The following is a 20577-nucleotide window of genomic DNA, read 5'->3' on the forward strand; positions in this document are numbered from 1 at the left end:
AAAAAAAAAAACAAACTGCAAAAGATCTGAAATAGTGAGTTCCTTTAAATCAAGACTAAAACCCCTTATATTTAGAGTTGGCTTTGATTAGTGGTACGTGAAATACTGTTCAACACATTTGATGAATATTTGCTTGATGATTTTTATGATGGCATTTGACATAATTTAATGTTTATTGGTTGCTGCATAATTATTTACTGTCTTGTGTAGTTATGGTATAAAGAACTTTGAACTGCTTTTTGATGAAATGTGCTGTACAAATAAAGTTGACTGACTTTCTTTTTTTACATTTCAGAAATGTTTATTGGAACGTTTTGAGTTTTTTTGTTTTATAATTCAAGTGAGATGGAAAACTGGGTTTTCAATGTAGTTACATCACAATGATAGCAGTAATTGTTTGTATGTATATATTCTTCTGAGAAAGTCAAAACCTTACTTTAGCATTCGTAAGGATATTAATATTGGTGCTCACTATGTACCTGCTGATCCTAGTTATCAAACAATGTTCCTAAAAAATATTTGGAATTTTTATTTGGATGGCGACCAAGCTGTTTTATTCCCTATTGGAAAAATACATTAACAACCTCAAAGCTAATACAGTCGCAAAATTGTCTTGATTTGATTGGTCAACTGGGAGCTCAAGCCTGCATTGAAAATCTGACAGAAACCTGACAGTCCGCGCTCAGGGCACACACGCCCTTTTTCAGGCGAAGAGGGCACCAGACTTCCTGGTTGGATGGATCCGATTTGCTGTCTTCATTTCCCCGCAGAGCTCCCTGGATGTTACCGAGTAGGGAAGCTCCGGAGCAGAAACGAGTTTTAACAGCGTTTATTTTTTTGTTGATATAACAAATTAAGAAACAAACAGCAGTGTGAAAGAGAGGCGGCTGTGAGGACGGGAGCAGCGGCGCGGACATTGGAGAGGTTAGCTTGGACTGAGCTAGCAAGCGCCGCGGCGGAGCGGAGTGCAGACCCCGGGTTGGCGTCTTTTCATTCTCCGAAACCTTGTAAGAAGCGAAAAACTACAAGGAAAAACGGACGGAATCAAAGAAACCGAGAGGTGAGTTGTTCAGCTAGAGAAAAAAACAATTTAAAACAACCTAATTGAACTAGATCCCGGCTATAAACTGTTGGAAAACCAGATTCCTGCTCTGCTCCAGTTGTCAGAGTTAACTTCCTGGTTGAAGTTCTATCTTTAAATCTTTCTGAAAATAAATCAACCGCATTCACAAGATCTGATATTATCTGTTCAAGTTGTCATTCAAACATTTAGTTCAGCTGAAAAAACTGAGTTTCACTCAGTGACGTTCAGATGTAATACTGTTAATTTTAGTCTTTAGTACGTAGTCTTTAAAAAATAATTACTGTAGCAGATGTTTGGACAGATAACATATTTAGTAACATCATCGACTATGTATTTATTTTATAATTATTTGTATTTTATTTCCTTTTTTCCTCCATAATATTAATCTTTAATATTAGATCTGGATATCATAAGAGGACTCAAAAGTTATTTTTCAGGTCTGAATAAAAATTGAGAAATTGTATTTCTATGCTTTTCCTCATATTAATTTTTCTAAAAGTTTAATTGGTTTAAAGTTCCATCCATCCATCCATTTGTTTACTCTCCTACTCATCCTACCATCTATCTGATTATATTTCCATTCAAGTATTCACTCTGTCATCTATCTATTCATTTGTTCATCCAAGCATACACTGATTATTCCAAACTCTGCACTGATGAAGCAGTTTATGCAAAAATAATGTTTACATCTTTTCCAGTAAGCCCACATGAGCATCAAAAATAAATTTATTGGATTTTTGTAATATTCAAAACTGAATTCTAGATATGAGAAATATACATCAAATAAATGGAAATAAACACTATGATAGAGGATTTTTACATTTCTAATTCAGTCAACGTCTCTTTTATATTCTAATTTCTTCACATGCACTTGTATTTTATCATTAGTCAACATGAATCTATAATCACCCTAATATATTCCCAGTTTGCTGTTTCGTATGCTGCTGATTTTGTAGTTTCACAAGTTCTCTTAGTTGCTCTGGAAGGCTAAAAAAAATCTCCAAATGATGAATAAAACATGCTGTATGTCACAGTGACTGTTTAATAAGACCTGGACTGACAGGTTCGGTCACCAAACTGTTGTTTTTGGTCTTCAGATGAGGTTCAGGTGAAACCACATGAAGGCATTAAGGAACTGTGTGTTTTTGAGCTCTGTCCTCATTAGGTGCTGTCATCCCACCAGCCTGTCACCACGTTACAGCAACAGGCTGTCAAACATGCCCATAAATTATTGATGAGTATCTGAATATGCTGCGAGCAGTTTTAGTAACCCTTTGCTTTTAGTCCACTCAGCTCAACTAGAGGGATGATTCTCACTGAAGGTGCCCTCTATTGTTAAAGTAGCATTTCATTGGGAAAACTCGAGAAAACATTGACTTTGGTGTTTGTTATGAATATGTCCTGGTTGATCAATCGGTTTCAGTGCCTTTGGTTTTAGGGTGTTTTCTCCCAGTCTTAATTTTAACATTTTTAAAGCCTTGTTATTGTAAATGATTTATATTATTATTAAGGAAACGCTTGTTTCTGGTAAACCAAACATTGATTTGTTTTTCTCGCAATATTCAATTACTGAGAAAGTTGTTTACAAGTTGCCTAGAATAGTGAAAGAAAGACAGCATTTTATTTTTTTCGGCAATTGCTCCCAGAAGTAGTAGGCATTTTGTTCAGGTTCTGGATTAAAAACTTGATCATTGTGGAGGTGTAAACACAGTGCACTGCAAAAACACAAAATCTTATTAGCTATTTTTGGTCGACTTTCTAGTGCAAATATCTTAGTACACTTAAAATGAGACAACATTCATTTACAAATAACTTTTCAGCAAGAAAAGGGAGCTTGTTTTAAGTAAATAATTCCTTAATATCGATGAAAAAGTTCTAGTTTCACTGGCAGATTATTTCACTTATAACAAGATATTTTTCATATGTTTTTACTGAAATAATCAATGGAACTACTCCTTTTTCATTTTAAGTAAGTTTGTCTCATTTTAAGTGTGCTAAGATATTTGTACTAGAAACTAAACAAAAACTACTTGGTGAGATTTTATGTTTTCACAGTGTAAATGTTTCCATTAAAACCTGCAGAGAACTCCTGAAATCTGTCGAGAAAATAATTGAATTTTGACATAAAGTTTTTCTGAAACTTGAACAGCAGCTATTTCACGCCTTTAGATTTCATCTAACTGTCTCTTTCCTCTTCTGCATCCCTCCATCTCTCCCTCTGATCTCCTTCTGCCTCCCGTCAGTATGAGACTGGAGCCACGGGCGCTGTAGGATGAAGAGCCCGGCGCACCGCAGCAGAGACATCGAGCGGCAAGCCGGCTACCTGAAGCCCGAGCACTGCGCCCCTCCTCCTCCCCGCAGCAGCGCCGGCACCATGTGGTTTATTCGCGACAGCTGCGGCATCGTGTGCGGCATCATCACCTGGCTCCTGGTCTTCTACGCGGAGTTTGTGGTGGTGTTCGTCCTGCTGTTGCCAGCCAAAAACGTGGCCTACAGCTTCTTCAACGGGCTGCTCTTCAATGGCCTCGCCTTCCTCGCTCTGGCTTCTCACGCCAGGGCGATGTGCACGGACCCGGTCAGTTCAGCCACTGTAAACCCATCAAAACACTCCATAACCACAATAGTCATTTAGACATGTATGTGTTCTCAGTTAGAAGAAGTATGCAAACTTGTAAAATTTGCATCCATCATGCATCACATGATAAATTAAAAGGAACTCAATAATTTCCATTTGCATGATTTATCGTTTTTCTCTTTCTTTTCTTTTTTTCTCTGTTGATGACAAAAGTTTTTATTCTGGTGCTTTGGTCTCAACTAGCCCTTTATTTGAAGGACAGGTTGTTTTTTTTTATACAAAGACTTCATAATTAGTTTTATTTAGTCTTTCTGTTGTTTTTTGTTTAATTTAGAAATTCAAAGTGTTTTCCAGTTCCAGTGATAAATGTTCATTAGAATTTAAAGTTTATTGATCTTTGGGAATACCATTATATTTCTAGAATTGTTTATTGTTTATTGCAATGACTTCTGGGTAAATTTAATGTCCATCAAACGTTGTAATTGTGACAGGTGTAGCTGTTCTCTTCTGCCGTTAATCAGTAGGGATCTCTTTGGTTTTATCTAAATCATCCAGATACGAAGTATTTCTTCTTTTGAATATTAAATTAAGAAGATATTTGTTATGTGGTGTTGCACAGACTAGGACTGTGCGAAAAATGTGATCCGTTTTTTTTTTTTTTCCATCAATACATTTTCTCGGTTTCTATAGTTCAGAATGACGTCATCATGACTAAAGCAGAACCTGTCTGACAGACGTGTTTTACAGCTTCTGGACGTTGAATTCAGGTCATTTCTAACAGAATATTAAGGCCAGGCTAAGATTTTTTTTAATTAAAAGCATAAATGTTTAAAATGATCAGAAAAAAGTTATAATTTTATAAAAACTCAAACACAAAAATAATTAAAATGAGTAATGTTGAGCATCTTGTGAAATTATACTTTGGTATAAGTTTTACAGATAAAACACATCAGTATGAGATTATTATGATTAGAAGCAGGACTTTGAAACAATCTCACAAACTGTTTATTTTGAAAAAGTTCCTGATAACTACCGTACACTTTTTTCTCATTAAAACATTTTTTCTCATAATTTTAAGTTGTTTTTTTTGGTCTTTTTCTGATAGAATTATGACTATATTCAACACTTGCACAACAATTCTCATAGTTTTTCCATAATGCTCCATTGTGCAAATAACAGGAGAGATGATTGAAATAAATGTTATTATTACTGTATTTTTATTGACTTATTACGATCTGGAACATCAAACTTTTATTCTGATTTCTTTCTTAAAAAATTATTATTTTGAAGAAAAAACTTTTTCAAAACTATTAAGTCTCCTTCTGGAAATTTCAGATTTACAGTTTGAAGAATCTATGAAAACCTTTGGATTACCCATCACTATATTTAGATAAATAATCTGGTTTTGCTGCGACAGACTGGCGACCTGTCCAGGGTGAATCCCGCCTCTCGTCCGGAACGTAGCTGGAGATAGAGACCAACAACCCTCCCGACCCCATTAGGGACAAGGGTGAACAGAAAATGGATGGATGGATGGAATCTGGCTTTGTAATTTCTTTTTGCACGACTCTTTCAGTTTACCTGACAAAGGATTAGACTTTTTTTTCTTCTGCTTCTCTTGAAGCAGTTTAATTCATCGTAGACACTCGGGAGAAAAAAACCTTGTAGTCGGTTTTTATAGAACATAATTCTAAAGGTAGTTTATATTTACAAAGGAGTGACTTTCATGGATAATTCAGCTGAACTGCTTTTTGTTTTTCATTCCCTCTCCTGTCTCGCAGGGAGCCGTGCCCAAAGGAAATGCAACCAAAGAATTCATCGAAAGCCTGCAGCTCAAACCGGGACAGGTTGTGTACAAGTGTCCAAAGTGCTGCAGCATCAAGCCTGACAGAGCTCACCACTGCAGGTAGAGCAGGGCAGCTCTTACCTGCACAATCCAAGCTGCAGAAATCTGCTGCTATCATCCCACGGGAATCTCTCTCTTCTCCTGCAGTGGGTTTGTCCCTGCACCACGTCGCCTGCAACTCCCATCTGTTTGTTTGCTTTACTTTTGTCAAAACTGCTTGTGCAACGTTTCCCTGCAGACTCTGCAGCTTGGTAATGGGGATTCCCTTTGTGGCCGTTTGAGTTTCTCTGGGAAATCCAGGCATGAAAAATGCAAAAACACCAGAGTAATTGAATTTCAGTCGGTGCTTCAGAGCTTCAAAATGGGAGTTAATGGCACAGTAACAAATAAAGCCGGACGATAAAATGTCCCAGTAATTATTGTGAAAAATTATATTTAATGCATTTTGAAGTAATATATTTATAATGGCATAATAATGCAAGTTTGCCCTCTCAGAAACTAATGAAGCTTCATTTTGTAAAGAACACTTTGGACTGAAAAACTGGAAACCATTTGAAATATTCAAAATAAATAAACAGCAACCAAAGAAAAAAAAAAACAACAACAACTGAAAGCATAAATAAAATGAAGTACAATGTCTCTGTAAACAAAATTGCTCTTCAAAAAATATTCATCATCACAATAGAAATGATCAAGCTCCTTTTAATTTATCATGCAATTAATTGATTAATAATATTCATTAATGGCCGTCAGTATAGTGGCTGTTTTCAGGAAACACATTTTCCTCTAATCATGTTTTCTTCTGCTAGAGAACTTTGTGTAAACAACTAATTGAAAAAGTCAAACATTTAGTTTTTTTAATGTAAGAATCAGGACTTGTCAGTGTGTCCCACATTCATTACATTATTTCTCTTTTCCTGATTGTGTTTGCATGTCCTGTAAATGTGTTTTACCTTCAGAGTGATGCGTTTCACAGCCTCCTCACTGCTCTGTCGTATTTATTTCTGCTCGTCTCCTCAGTGTGTGTAAACGCTGCATCAAAAAGATGGACCACCACTGTCCCTGGGTCAACAACTGTGTTGGAGAGAACAACCAGAAGTACTTTGTGCTCTTTACAGTGAGTCTTTTAGCTAAATAAAATATATATTTAATGATCCACTTAACCTAATTTACCTTAAATCTGTTTGTTTTTCAGATGTACATCGCACTAATTTCCTTACATGCGTTAATCATGGCGGCCTTCCACTTTGTTTTCTGCTTTGAAGAAGACTGGGGAAGTAAGTATCTGAATGAGAAAACGATCCGCTTTCCTCTGCATAAAATCTATTTTATCCTGGATTAAAAGTGGATAAAAACCTTCAAATAAAGTCGTCCTTTATTATTGGCAGCAAAAAGATCTAAAAAATACTTCAAACTTTGATTTGAGTGTATTAAATTTGTGGGTAAAAAATGTTTAAATAGTTTTCTCCTGTAAGTTTTCACAAGTTTGAAGCAAAAAAAATGTCTTTTTCACAAAACATTTCCTAATCTGATCTAATCTCAGTTTTTGAGGTCGATCAATATGATACATGTTCATTTGTCCTTCTTAAAGAAATGAGGAAACTGCTGAATTTAGAGTCGTAGAAGTTTAATTTTCTAATTATTTGAAAATTTACCTCTAAACTAGACAGGAAAGTTTGTAGCTTTTGTTTCCCTGAGCGATAATTCAGTCTAATATTCTGCGTTTTCAGCTCAAACAGAAAAAAAATTTCTTCTGAGATGTACAACTGGCTTTAAGGTAATAAAAGCTCTTATTTTTCTTCCTCTCCCAGAGTGCAGTAACTTTTCTCCACCAGCTACAGTCATCCTCCTCATCCTCCTCTGCTTCGAGGGTCTGCTCTTCCTCATCTTCACTGCCGTCATGTTTGGGACTCAGGTTCACTCCATCTGCAGTGACGAGACGGTGAGCGACTTCCTACTAATCCACTTTAATCCCACTGAAAAAAAAATATCAAGGAGTTTAAAGTGCAGTTTTAACCACAATGGATGAACGATGAAGATGGATGATTAATAATCAATGATGGATCGATGCTGTTAATTCTAGGTTTTATAGACGAGTCGTTCAGTTTATTTCTATTCTCGCATTGTGTTTATAAATGTGAGTAAACGTCAGATATATTTATAAACTGTTTTTTATTGCTGTGGAGAATAAACACAGTCAACCTTTTTCTCCCCACACACACACACACACACACACTTCTTCTTTCATTGCCTCATCCTGTATGTAGAGCTGCTGATTATCTTGTGACGTTGGGCTCCTTCAGCTTATATTTAGTATTCATAATTTACCAAAAGAAAAACCAGAAACGCAGTGGAACCAGGTAACCCAGTTGCAGCTCTCTGCAAGGCTGACTCCAGTACATTTTCTGCTCTTTCCACCCACGAGCATGACTCACACACAGCGCCATAATATTCACTACAAAGATCATCTGTCTCAGCCAATTTCAGGGTAATGGAGCCTGCAGTTCACTGTGCTTCTCAGTGAGTCACCTACAGCCTATGGGAGGAAAACAAAAGAATGAAAACAGGATTAATTTCTCTGCTCTTTTGATATTCATAATTCACAGGGTTTGTTTTTCCTCTGCAGGGCATCGAGCAGCTGAAGAAGGAGGAGAGAAGATGGGCCAAGAGGTCCAAATGGATGAACATGAAGGTGGTGTTCGGCCACCCCTTCTCGATAGCCTGGCTCAGCCCGTTTGCGACGCCGGACCACGGAAAGGCCGACGTCTACCAGTACATCGTGTGAAAGCTGGAAACCGCCGGTGACCTGGACTCATTTTAAAGCGTCTCTTTGTGTCATTTCCATCCTGAATGGTGGATATTTCTTGAAGTTTGGATCTTCTCTGGTGTTCTGTTGTACGCTTTTAGTTTCTGTAATGTAGCTTTCTGTTATTTTTTTATATTTTTTGTCGTTTCCCCCTTGGTGCTGAATGAGATTAATGAGATTTGTCTCCACCATGAAGCTGCCCCGGGAACAAAAATCAAATGAAAGATGAGAAGCACTTGGAGCTCTGTTCGTTGCTGCGTGACGGATCATTTCCTCCTTTCTCAGAGTAAATCATGTGAACTGATGACCAGCATGATCCAGGTATCGACTCCTGGACTCGTCTTCCTGTAAACAATCCCACCATCCTCTTACTTACTTTGCTGTTTTTGCGATAATCTCCTCCTGAATGCTGCAGGTGATTTTTGCCTTAGAAGGGTCCTTCAGCAGGCGGCACATCTGATATTTTTGAAGAAATCTCTATTTATTGCCTTAATGCAACACTGCAGGTTGTCACTGGTTTACATTGTTTTTAAGTGAGAATGTTGCAGCCTTGTTCAGTGGGTGGATTTGTTCAGGAGTGTTTTTATGCTTATTTTCCTGCATAAAAGCCATAAAGGTAGAACAAATCATGTGTGATGAGATTCAGATTGCTTTATTTGTAAAAACCATCCTGAAGCTGAAGCAATAACTCCAGTGATTGGTTTGAGTTATCATCCTTCATATTACAGCATGGTTTGACACGTTAAACACAAAACTTTTTTAAGCATAAAAACCTCCATATTTATTGGCAAACCCAGTAAAGATACATGTGTGAAATAAAATAATCTTTCTGCTTTAGCTTAAAGAAAATGTTGGCTTTAGTTTCTGAGATTCATTTAACCTGTCAGCATTGACAGAGTTGTTTTAAATTTTCGAATTATTCCTTTAATCCTAGATACGCTCAAGTTTAGACGAGATGGATTTTGTTTAATCACCTTTTCCTGCCTTTTAACACGTCTGCTTTATAATTAAACTTCAGGTTCTCTTGTGTTTCCCATTTTTTTAGAGAACAGGAAGCAGGAAATCTTCACTTTACTTTTTCCACTTTTAAAGAAGAAAAATATACATCTGGACTTGTTAGGTTTGTCTATAACAATGGCACAAGCAGTATTATTTAAATTACTTATAGGATTGAATGGATAAATGAACTCACACTGAAGTTCAAAATATATTTTTTTAATACTTCAACTGTTAAAAAAAATACTAAATCTCCTTCCGTATCTCTACATGGGCTGGCAATAAATGTGGAGGGCAACACAGCTCTGGAAAGAGCTGCAAAGTGCTGTGATTTTAGTAAATGTAGGTCCGTGTTTTGAGTAAAGTTTGCATGTTATTGCTTGTTTTCGTTTTGCTTATTGCCTTGCGGAGAACTGCTGCGCTTCACGTTGTATTGACCAGCTTTCTGCTCTTCATCTCCTCGGAAATTTACAAACATTTACAATGAAAAGCATCTTTTAAAAGCTGGGAATCTCCTGGTGGAGATCCAAGTTAAACCTGTGCATGAGGCTTTACAAGAAAATCCTGTTTGGACGGGTTCAGGCAAAATGTCGATGAATTATAATCCCAACGAGACTGAAAGAAAGACGAGTTGCATAAAAAATACTCTTAGATTTCTGACTTATCCTGCTTTGGAGTGTCATGCCTCACTGCTTCTTGAAATGTCTTTCGCAATCAAAACAAGGGAAATGTAAAATCTTTTGGGTTGAAACTACAACAACTTGTCGGTTTCCCATCCGTGTCACTGATCCTGTTTGGAAACAGATCTCCAGATTTGTGCATCAACATAATAACATGGCTAATATTTGTAGAAATGAAAGTTTAAGCTACATGTTTAAGTTGAAAACTTTTGGGTTGCAGCTTACAAGAGCAAAATAAAAAGCAATATGAGTTTCCGTAGCATCTCTAACAATTTTAAATGAAATATTTTTCAGATTTTCCAGTCTTTGCAGTCGTTAACTTCAGTTTCTCAGCCAGCAGATGAACCAGCATCCTTTTATCATCTGCTACTTGTAAATGTTTGGCCTTTTCACCAGCTGTTGTTGAAAATGTGACGACCCCAAGCGTCATTCAGCTGCTTGTGGGTAATGTAGTTTGTCATCGTGGTTGGCCGTGTGCCTGACTGAACCCGGAACGCAAACGAGGGTCTTTACACGATCACATGTTGAGTCACGTTTTGACCAGACCGGAAAAGACCTGCTGTGACTTTTAGACGATGTTCTGAGGGAAACAACCACTTCAGAGTATTGAACACTTAAAAAAAAATGCCTTTGTGTGTGTGTTTTAAAGCCTTACTGTATTTAAAGACATCTAAATGCAGATAAAAGGAAATATTTGAGTGTACATGATGCCAAATTGAGTCTTTAATGAAGTTATTGTAAGATTGCAGCATGGTTGTTGTTTCATGTAAAGGCATTTAAATGGATTTATTTTTATAACTCACCGTTATTTGGAGATGTAGCAAGTTTGCCACACAGTGCAACAGTTTTCCCTCTATTTTTCTTTTTTTGTTGTCAAACTGCTCTGTGTGTTTCTCTGTTATAGGTTTTAATTTTTTTGTTGATTGATGTTTTAAAGGGGAAAATCAAAACAAATTTGAAATGATAAAAGATTAATTGCTGTAATATAAAAACTATTAGATGTTTTGTTATAGGGTTCATTACAAAATGTTAAGTTTCACAACTGCAGATGTTTTTGCTGCATAGTTATTAAAGACTTAACTCCTTATTGCCTGTTTTTTTTATTTAAAAAACACATACTTTGTTATCAAGAAGATTCCTAATTGCATTTTTCCCCTGAAAAGTTTTACACTTCTATTTATTGCGATGAAGACCACTACAGTCCCTGTTGTCGGTTTATTCAAGGATTGTTTTTCCAGATTCATGAAAACCAGCAAAATAAAAATCAAAGTGAGACCTCATGCTGATTTGTTTGCGTAGCAAATCTTCAAAAACCTGCACACAACACAAAACACCTGAATGATGTTTTTTTTTTTTTTTTTTATTGATTTAAACAATGTTTCCTTCCAAACTGGAGCCAGTTACACTTTTTCACTGTGACGAATGTCCGTTTCACATAAACTCAGACATTTTATGTCTCACCTTCGTCATTAATGTCTCACCATTTTCTTTCAGGTTGGAAATGTGAAAGAACTGCATAAGATGTACAACAAACTAATGCAACATCAAGTTTGACACACAAGATCTCTTATCAGGTCAGTAATTAATTCTTAGCCCTAATGGTTTTGATTTAAACTGCAATTTACATAAAATAAGTTATTTTCTTCCAGAGCATCACATTTAATCCAGTAGGAGTTTTTATTTTACTTAAATCAATTCAAACATCAGTGTGTACAGCAAGTGGGCCATGCTGGAATAGATTGTGTTGCATCGTTTACCTCCAGTAACATCAAGGAGACAAACCAGGTATAATGTTTTGATGCAAAGCAAAGATTGTTGAGAGGCTGAGGCTTAAGCAAGAAGGTTTAATCCAACCGTCAGTTTCATGCATTACTGAGGCAACATCATGTTGGAAAATGCTGGTTGAGCCTTTTGGTGCAGAGAGAAACCTTTGCAGAATCGTCCTTCACTTTCTGTCTTGCTTATACCACAGACACTTCATCAGTATTGCAGTAACTTAAAAACACTTTTTAGCTTTTCTTTACCATTTTTGAAGCCACTTTCTTAAGTACATCTTGGTGGAAAAATTGTTCTCAGAGGAGCAAGTCCCTGGTCTACATCAGGGGCGCCCAAAGTACAATTTGTGGCTGTTGGACTGATTTATTTGGGCCCCCAAACTGCCGTTCAAGAATTAAATTAATTTGTTTATTAAACTTTGGATTTTTAATCAGAGTAAAATTATTATTGCAAAAGGAAATGGTAAGTAAAGCAGTACTTAGTACAAAAGTAGGCATATTTTTATAACCAAACGTTTATAATAAGTAGAAGCATGCTCATCCAGAAACTTTAACTGAAAAACCAAATCACTTTTTATTTAATTTATTGAGGTTGGCCAAATATAACAAGCATTTTGAAAGAATGTGACCCAAATCTTGTTCTTATAACTCAAGATACATTCAACCAGGCTGCAAAGAAAACTAGATGGTTTTCTTTTAAAATGGAAAATCCTTTTTAAGTTTTAAATCTACAATGAACAACATATATTACAATTTTATTTTAGTTTTATTTTTGTCTTGTGAGTATTTTTGATTCTGATTTTGGCCCACATGATAGAAAGTTTGGACACCCCTGGCCTGCAAACTGTAGCTTTAATGTGAACCCAAGCCTCCATCCTGGAGAATTTTCTAAATCTGGGATGTGGAAGAAAATACTTAACACTACTAAGTTTCATACAACCTGAGAAATTGTATGCTAAAGAGCAATTCCTCCTGGTAAGCAAATATGTGAAGCAGGTGTGTCACTCTGATGCCGATTGATGCTTTGGTGAGATTTATTCAGCAGTTTGTAAAAACATGCACATGTGACATGTCATGTGACTGAAGTGCAGCAGCTGCCTTAGGATCAAAACACAGTTTGTTTCACAGTCTTATGTGCAGAAACATAAATTCAAGTAATAAAAAAACGAAACAGAAGAAAACGTAAGAAGAAGCAGGATGAGCCCTGCAGTGCTACATTAGAACAGCTGTTAGTTTTTAAGAGTAAGAGGGCACTTTGTTAGCCGGGTTTCTTCGTTAAACAGCAATAAGCCTGTTAGATGTTTACAGGGAGTGTCAAAGTAACTAAAGGAAACATAAGCATTCAGTAAGTCATTAAGGAGTTGCTCAGTAGTGATACGATGATCATTCTCAGGTACTTTGTGTAAAAATCTAAAAGATTATATCAGATCAGGTCAATAGCTTTGTATAATATGAATGTGTATTTATTGCATTTCCTCATTCTTGCACATAATGTGTAAAAAAGACTGAAATAGCCTTCAGGTTTGACCACTGAAGCGTCTCATGGATGTCCCAATCAAGGTATTTTTAAGTGATTGAATAAAATGAACTCCTGACTCTTCTGAATCGTCATCAGCCTCAAATATTGCATTAGCAAGCAAAGTACATCACCAGATATCATGCAGGAGCTGCTATTCTCATTATTTTGTTGAACAAATCTGACAATCTACATATTTTTCACACTTTATAATGATCTCTACAGTGAATCAGAGACGGTATCGGTTGCTGCAGCCTCCTTTAGTTTTTGTTTCATGTCGCCTGCTTTGTGCGCTGGACTTAGTAAGAGCTGCATAGAAAGCAGCTGAAGTGCTGATCGATCATATTTCTGATGTTTAAAACAAAAGGTCTATGGAGCAGGAAAAAAAACTTGGGTAAATTTTGTGCTTGACTGGTATTAACCAGAGCAGGAATGTAATATGTTAGAGGCCAAATTATCAACAAGTGCAATCAAAATATAGAAAAAAACATGCTAATGTTAGCCTAGCACTTCAGACTTTATTAGAAGGCTGGGGAAAAAATTAGAGTTTACCAAACAGAAACAGAAAACAGTTTTTTTAAATAAAGAAAAAATTATTGTAGATATTCTATTATTGATGGCCAAAATACTGAACCTCACTTGTCAAATTTTCTGTTCATAAACCACAGTATGACCTCACAGCAGCTACTTTTCAGCTTTAATACACACACTTTAAAAATATAGGTCCAAATAAAATAAATGCACTTATTCTGGTCTAATAAAACACTGATATCTCTCACATGTCTGTACCCAAAATTAAATATCTTAGAGGAGGTGGTAAAATAGCCAAATATTTGTTTTATTTGTATGAAATAATTTAAATAGCTTTCAGTGACGAGCAGGAACTAAAAAAATCCAGCCTGGAAGTACTTACGTTTTTTTCTGCAAGACTAAAAACTCATTCTTTATTTCCATGAAACAGAAACAGAGATGTGTTTTCACAATCCCACTGTTTCTAGATAATGTGCTTTCTTTGTTTTTATGCCAAACTTCACAGACAAAATAATGCCTCGCCAAACTAAACAGTGTTACAGCTTCAAGTTGGGAAATGAGCGATACTTGCAGATCGTGATGCTCATTTGCCCCGGGTAATTATTTTTTGTATAAATCTTTATGTTAACCAAGAGAGTGTGTACATTTTTGTATGACTGATTTATTGAATATATTGGATTTCGACGTTGTGGGTTGTGCAAAACGACTGACTTTCCAACTTGGGATTTCAGATCCAGATGCTGTTCCAGATCATTCCACCCAAATTTAAATTCTGGAAAATAAATTGATTGCAGCATTGCATTGACTACAGCATGTGGGTTAATGTTTACCCCACAAACATGAGAATGACATCAACCTCTGATCACCTACCCAAAAATGGACTATTTAATCTCATTTCCAAATATGTCACATTATTCATTTAGCTTTTTTGCATTTGTGCTATTATTGTCTGAATATGCAACAAATAATATAAAGCTAGAATAATCTTCCTCTTTCTGTGAATCTGTGCCCAGAATGATTTAAGAGCTTGAAAGAATCTGAAACCAGGCGTCCGTTTGTTTATCTCCACAAGCCAGACTGTAGCTGTGCTGCATAAGCAGATCCTCCGACGGCAAACATCTCCTAAAATCTTTGCAGGGATAAAGGGAAGTATTTTATTGTACACTGTGTGCATAATTATTAGGCAAATGTAATTTTTGAGGATTGTTTTTATTAACTACAAACTACAGCGCTCTCGGTTAATCCAACCCTCAAACATTAATGTGTAAGAAAGTAAAAGTGAGGTTTCGGGGTTCTTATTGGGCAGCTACTATTGTGTCCAGAATTTATAACACAATTAAATGAAAAACATTCATTTCCCCATGAAAATCAAACTAATTTCCCTATGAGTTTGATTATTATATTTGATGGTTCAGTGAACACGTCCAAATATCTTCACAGTCCCTCAGAGAGACTTTTGGTCATTTTTGACTTTTCAGAATCAGTTAATTCACTTTTTTGTCTAAAGAAAAGAAGCTGCCTAATAATTATGTAAACCTTGATTTAAGGTGTTGACCTCTTTAGACAGATTCACATCACACGTTACACTTGAATAAATTATGCCTTAAAACTAAAACTGATGATTTGTTCAAAATTCTCACTTGTCTAATAATTGTGCACACAGTGTACATGACATGACTGGAAGACCTCTTGTTCTCTCACTGGAGGATTGCAGCTTTTTCAATTACGCACCTGGGCTGCTGTTTAAAGAGCAAATTCGTTGAATAAAACTGCTGTTTTCAGCCGTTATTTGTCTTTGGCTTTGCTTAAAAGCAGAGGAGGCGTCAGCCTGAGCACAGCACAGCCAGCCAGTGGAGACAACACGTTATTCGTCCTTCGCTGTGGCTGCAGTCTGATGCCGATCCTGTGGAGAAATCCTCTGCAGTACCAACAGACCTGAAAAGGTCAACGAGATCCCGACCCACCACAGTGTTATCTGGGGTTCCCCAAAGATCAGCTGGCCCAGGAAAGCCTGCAACAAGGCGGGAGAACAAAAAACGTTTAAGGGAAAAATATTATTTCTGAATATATTCCAGCTTGCATTCAAAAATATGGCAGCCTGTGTGTGGAGGGAATTCTTTAAAAGTTCCCTAAATTAACTTTATCTTCTAGTAGGATGAAAAGGAGAAAATGGGAGAAAGTTTCTACTTACGGAAGATACGAAGTTGGAGGCAGTGGTGGTCACAGTGGTTCGTGTGGAGGAAGAGGAGTACCTGAGTGCTTTGGCGAGGAAGGTCCACATCACAGCGTTGCAGGTGAAAAGAAGACCACCACACAGCAGCCTCAGAGGGATGTGGAGCTAGAAGGAAAATAAAAAGGAAATAATATGCTTTATTAACAAAAGTCAACTAACAACAATGTTGCCTGCTACTACTGAGATCAGAAACACAAAATAAGAAGAAAGAAAATTATATTAATATTCAAAATATTACAATATATTAATATTCTGAATGATTTTTAAGGATGTAAAATGATTAAAATGATCTTAAATCGTTTTAATTAAGTGATTTAGAATAACTTATTTTAAATAAATATAGCTCCAGACAATATCATTGAAAGCAGACTGACTTAAAATCTAATTAGGAGTAAACAAATCTTTCTGACTAATAACTAAATGTCAAACAAAAGCAAAACCAAAAGATACATTTTGAGTTTGCTTTAGATCTGGGCCTAAATGATGAAGTTATTCGTCACCATGAGTTACGTGTCCCTTTGTAAGAAGAAATCGGGTTTTAAATTCAGACTCAATTGCTATCAAAACAATTATCTGAACAACTTGCTAAATTCTCCACAAGAAAAAAAGAAGTCCATTTTGAAATTAATTGGAAATGAAGATCCCATCTTGCTATAATGTGATACATGGACTTGCCGTACACTAACAGGCTTTTGACCTTGTTAAAGCAGGATATCCCACAGGATTGCACCGTTCCCTAATTGGTATTCCTGAAATACCTCAATCCTGATGTGACGCATGAAAAGCATGTGCTGCATTTCAATTCGGATCGTTTAATTTACTCTCTAACCCCCTGCTTTCCTAAATATCCGCACCAACTCAGACCAGAAGGTGTGTTTATTGGCGTGAAAGCAGCAGATGTCTGTCTGCAGAGGTTTTTGACTTCACCGCATAGACACGGAGCGAAGGTCACAGCAGAAACCTGACTCCCTCGCATCGTTTCCGCGTCACCAGCATCAGCAACACAAGACACGCTCACAGAACAACGCGATCCCGCACGAGCCGCATCGTCCTTCAGCACGCGGACACTGCACGAGAGCGCAGATGCCGCAGGGGGTGTCCGTCGCGTGACGCTGTCCGTGGTGCTGATGATGTGGGATTCGCTCCCCCTAAAACCAGAACCGGCCCGTTCCCAGATATCCTGACTGTGTTGTGAATATTGAGCAGAACCGAGACTCACCCGGTCACACGCTGTGGTTTCATCCGCGTGTCTGAATTTCCGCTGCTCGCCCCACGTCCGGAGTCCGGTTTCACAGACTCCCTTCAGATAGTCGGCTCCCAGGGACAGTTTGGCCGACGACGACGCCACGGCTCCGAGGAAACCCGCCAGCAATGCATAGAAAACTCCCGGGAACATGATGGTGATGGTTAAGATGGCAGCCGAGGCACATTATTCTTCAGTCCATGTTAAATCACTTCCTTTATTTGATTAATTTTTTTCCCTACATGTCTACTGTTGCTGCCGCAGATGGTCCTGGTCGAGCTGCCTGCATGGTAGTGACTGTATGAATGAACGAGCACATTTCCATGCACTTACTATCCACGGCCGCACGGTGGCAGAAACACAACACAGTTGACGTCCTGTGGAATTCTGGGAATTGTAGTTCTATTTTTAGAGATAATTTGTTGTCTCCGAACAAGCTGGAATCAAAAATAAACAACACGGGCTTGTCCTATAAATATAGTGTTTTCAAGGAATGGATTCCAGAAACAATTTTCCTATAAATACTGAGCGAAGCAGCACAGAATCGATACTAATGTAATATCCCTGAGTGTGAGTAAATACTCTGGAGCCTTTGAACAGTGCTGCCAGACTTCTGCTCGCCCTGCAGCATACTGATGAGCTGCAGAAGGTGGGCTGATTACATTAAACCACTCTGGTATCAAATGTAATGGATCAATGCTCTTGAATAGAATCGTTCCCCTAATAGGTAGCCATAAAGTGAAAACTAAGATAAATGTGCCTTTAAATTATTTGTTTTAATACAGACGTGAGTAATCAGAACATCTGGTATCATCGTCTGCAGCTGAATGTTTACTTAATTGGACAAACGAGTGAAGGGCACATTGTAAAAGAGCTACATCTCAATAGATTAAAATGTCATTAAATAGTTGATTTGTAACAGTACTCAATACGTGAAACATATACTGCATAGACTAATTGCAGAGTGGCATCTGATTAGCAGTTCTCCTTTTTAATTAGAAATGCACTAAATGGCTAAGCCAGAAATTGATGGATATTTCTAATCTGACCTTTGAAGCTCCTTGGGTTTCACTAGATTCATCTCACTGGAGGCAGAATGAAGGACACAAAAAGCAATTAATTTCTCATGTTTATTCTTGTAATTATAAAACCAAACATTCACAGTTATTGAACTGTCAGATGATTTTTCTTAATGGCTGTAGTGACTTTCAACCTCATAAAACACACTGGACCAAGACTTGCAGATGGTATGACTTCAAATCATCACTGACTACACTGTAAAACATTTAAATGTGATTTAACATGAAAGTGAAAGTCCACCTGCTGTCTTGAAAATGCAATTTAAGGGAACAAGAAAATTGTTTTTGTTTTAATTCAGATATTAAAATTTATGAAGTTGATTTAACGACAAGAAAAAAGTTGTGTAAACATTGTTTTTTAAGTTAATTAATCTTGAATTGTGAGTTTTAACATAATCCTGCAAATTAAGCCAAATAATTATTTAACAATATGCAAGAAAAAATTAAAGAGCACACATTTCTCAATTATTTTCACTCACATTATCAAGTTAAAATAGCTACTTGTTTTACTTTAGAATAATTTTAATTCTTGTTTCAAATTGCATAAACAAAATTTCTGATCTGATAATGAATTTTATTAATCAAACAATTAATTATTATAATTATTATTAATTATTAACAATTAATTCTGCTCAGAAACATTTAGTGTGAACAGGACTTCATCCTCAAGCATTAAAATAAACATTTGTCTTAATAACACAAGAGTCATTGTAACGCATTTCCATCTCAGGATACAAGAACAAGCCGCTAAGCATTCTGGGAAATATTTCCCATTCCTGTCTTTTTCTTATTTCAGTTTTTTTTAAGTGCTAACCTAAAAACTGTAGTTTATTCAACTCTTAATATAAAGTTAACACAACTTACTACTGTAAGTTTAGCTTTTAACAAGCTCTTTTAGGTTCAAAATCTAAAACTCGCTAAATTTATTTGACTTATTTATGTGTCTACTAAATGCGGCTCAAATGTTTTGCAGTACTTTTATGATAACTTTAAAGGGCTTGGATCGTGAGCCTCTGCACTCTTATTTGGGACCTGGACTACCAAATTAAATAAAAAAAAAATACTTTTATCTTAAAAGAAGACTTTGAACCACTTTTTTCTTCAGTCCATATTAAATGTTATCTTTAATTTAGGAGTAGATTTGTCTCAATGGGTTTTGATTTGTTTCTCTTAAAGCTGCATGATGTGAAAACCAGAAAGCCTCGGGGATAAAAATGTTTTCTATCTGCAAGTTCTTGATTTCACACTTCTGTAGCATCAGGCGTTAGATGGAGATAAGCAGCAGCCCTCCTGACCCCACGAGGAACAAGGGTGTTAGAAAATGGATGGATGGATGGATGGATGGATGTAACATCAGGCAGAAGTGAGAACAAAGACTGCTGAGGCTGAGTTTGACTTCTGCTGATGTTTTTAGTTCTGTTTGATTAAAAACAAATCATTTTGTGCAACAAAAACTGAAAACAGAAGAACATTTTCACAACCCTGTGAGTCATTTTCAAATTATCTGGCATGATGTAAAACTGTTGACAACCGTTCAGTTTTATACAATGTGAATAAAAACCAAGCAAACAATTATCTATTATTTTATTTATGTTTTCTTTCGTGCTCTAATAGTAGCAACATTAGCACCTTAGATTAAGTTTAGCTTAACTTGAACTATTTGATTTTTTTAAATCATAGAACCAATAGAGATTGGCTCTACTTGCTTTTGTATAACAGGTGAAAGACAATTTTCTTTTAATTGCCAGAAACACATCAAGTGACTCTTCCCAGTAGAAACCTAACTGCATAGAAATAAACTCAGGTTTTGTTTTCTGCTGTATTCTAACATATAAACATTATATTTCTTTCCATGTAGTAGACATTTTCATTGCTGAAACTGACTTTTGGGTCATTTTTAAAGCCTTAAGGTTTCCCCTGCAGCCTCTTCAGATACTTTGGTCAAGAGTTTTCTTTCTAACCAGTAGATGTCCCCAGCATGCAGAGAACTACCACAATCTTCTAGTGGATGTTTATGAATCATGAATAAATTTGATAGAGTTTATTTATGAACCCATAATTTATTATATATTTGATGACATATTGTCTATTTTTGCAGCTGGTATGTAAGAAGCAGATACCAGTTAGTTAATTAATAGAGCTTTATGTCAGATTAACAGCTAATAACTAATTAAAGCTCAATAAAACCTTAATTAGACAGTCAATACTCCACA

The 20577-nt window shown here is 36.4% G+C and overlaps 2 protein-coding genes across 2 annotated transcripts; one reads left to right on the forward strand and one right to left on the reverse strand.

The window, feature by feature from the left end:
• Positions 1-667: 667 nt before the first annotated feature.
• LOC122843188 (palmitoyltransferase ZDHHC3-like) lies at positions 668-11074 on the forward strand. The gene is made up of 7 exons (XM_044137776.1): positions 668-1060; positions 3328-3659; positions 5441-5565; positions 6526-6622; positions 6701-6782; positions 7317-7447; positions 8132-11074. The coding sequence occupies exons 2-7, from the start codon at positions 3357-3359 to the stop codon at positions 8288-8290; spliced, it is 897 nt and encodes a 298-aa protein (XP_043993711.1). The 5' UTR covers positions 668-1060; positions 3328-3356; the 3' UTR covers positions 8291-11074.
• Positions 11075-11327: 253 nt separating this feature from the next.
• LOC122843189 (transmembrane protein 42) lies at positions 11328-18004 on the reverse strand. The gene is made up of 3 exons (XM_044137778.1): positions 17262-18004; positions 16001-16147; positions 11328-15820 (listed from the first exon to the last, which is right to left on the reverse strand). Exons 1-3 carry the CDS (start codon positions 17436-17438, stop codon positions 15674-15676), a joined length of 471 nt encoding a protein of 156 aa, XP_043993713.1. The 5' UTR covers positions 17439-18004; the 3' UTR covers positions 11328-15673.
• Between the last annotated feature and the right edge of the window lie 2573 nt (positions 18005-20577).

This window comes from Gambusia affinis, linkage group LG14 (genome assembly GCF_019740435.1).
Source record: "Gambusia affinis linkage group LG14, SWU_Gaff_1.0, whole genome shotgun sequence".
NCBI classification, from domain to species: domain Eukaryota; kingdom Metazoa; phylum Chordata; class Actinopteri; order Cyprinodontiformes; family Poeciliidae; genus Gambusia; species Gambusia affinis.

What these genes read in the sequence shown, in the direction of transcription:
- LOC122843188 (XM_044137776.1), top strand. Translation starts at nt 3,357, where the DNA reads ATGAAGAGCCCGGCGCACCGCAGCAGAGACATCGAGCGGCAAGCCGGC. An exon ending in GGGCGATGTGCACGGACCCG is followed by an intron (nt 3,660 to 5,440) that starts GTCAGTTCAGCC and finishes CCTGTCTCGCAG; the next exon opens with GGAGCCGTGCCCAAAGGAAA. An exon ending in AGTACTTTGTGCTCTTTACA is followed by an intron (nt 6,623 to 6,700) that starts GTGAGTCTTTTA and finishes TTTGTTTTTCAG; the next exon opens with ATGTACATCGCACTAATTTC.
- LOC122843189 (XM_044137778.1), bottom strand. Translation starts at nt 17,438, where the DNA reads ATGTTCCCGGGAGTTTTCTATGCATTGCTGGCGGGTTTCCTCGGAGCC. An exon ending in AAACCACAGCGTGTGACCGG is followed by an intron (nt 16,148 to 17,261) that starts GTGAGTCTCGGT and finishes TTTTCCTTCTAG; the next exon opens with CTCCACATCCCTCTGAGGCT. An exon ending in CCTCCAACTTCGTATCTTCC is followed by an intron (nt 15,821 to 16,000) that starts GTAAGTAGAAAC and finishes GCCTTGTTGCAG; the next exon opens with GCTTTCCTGGGCCAGCTGAT.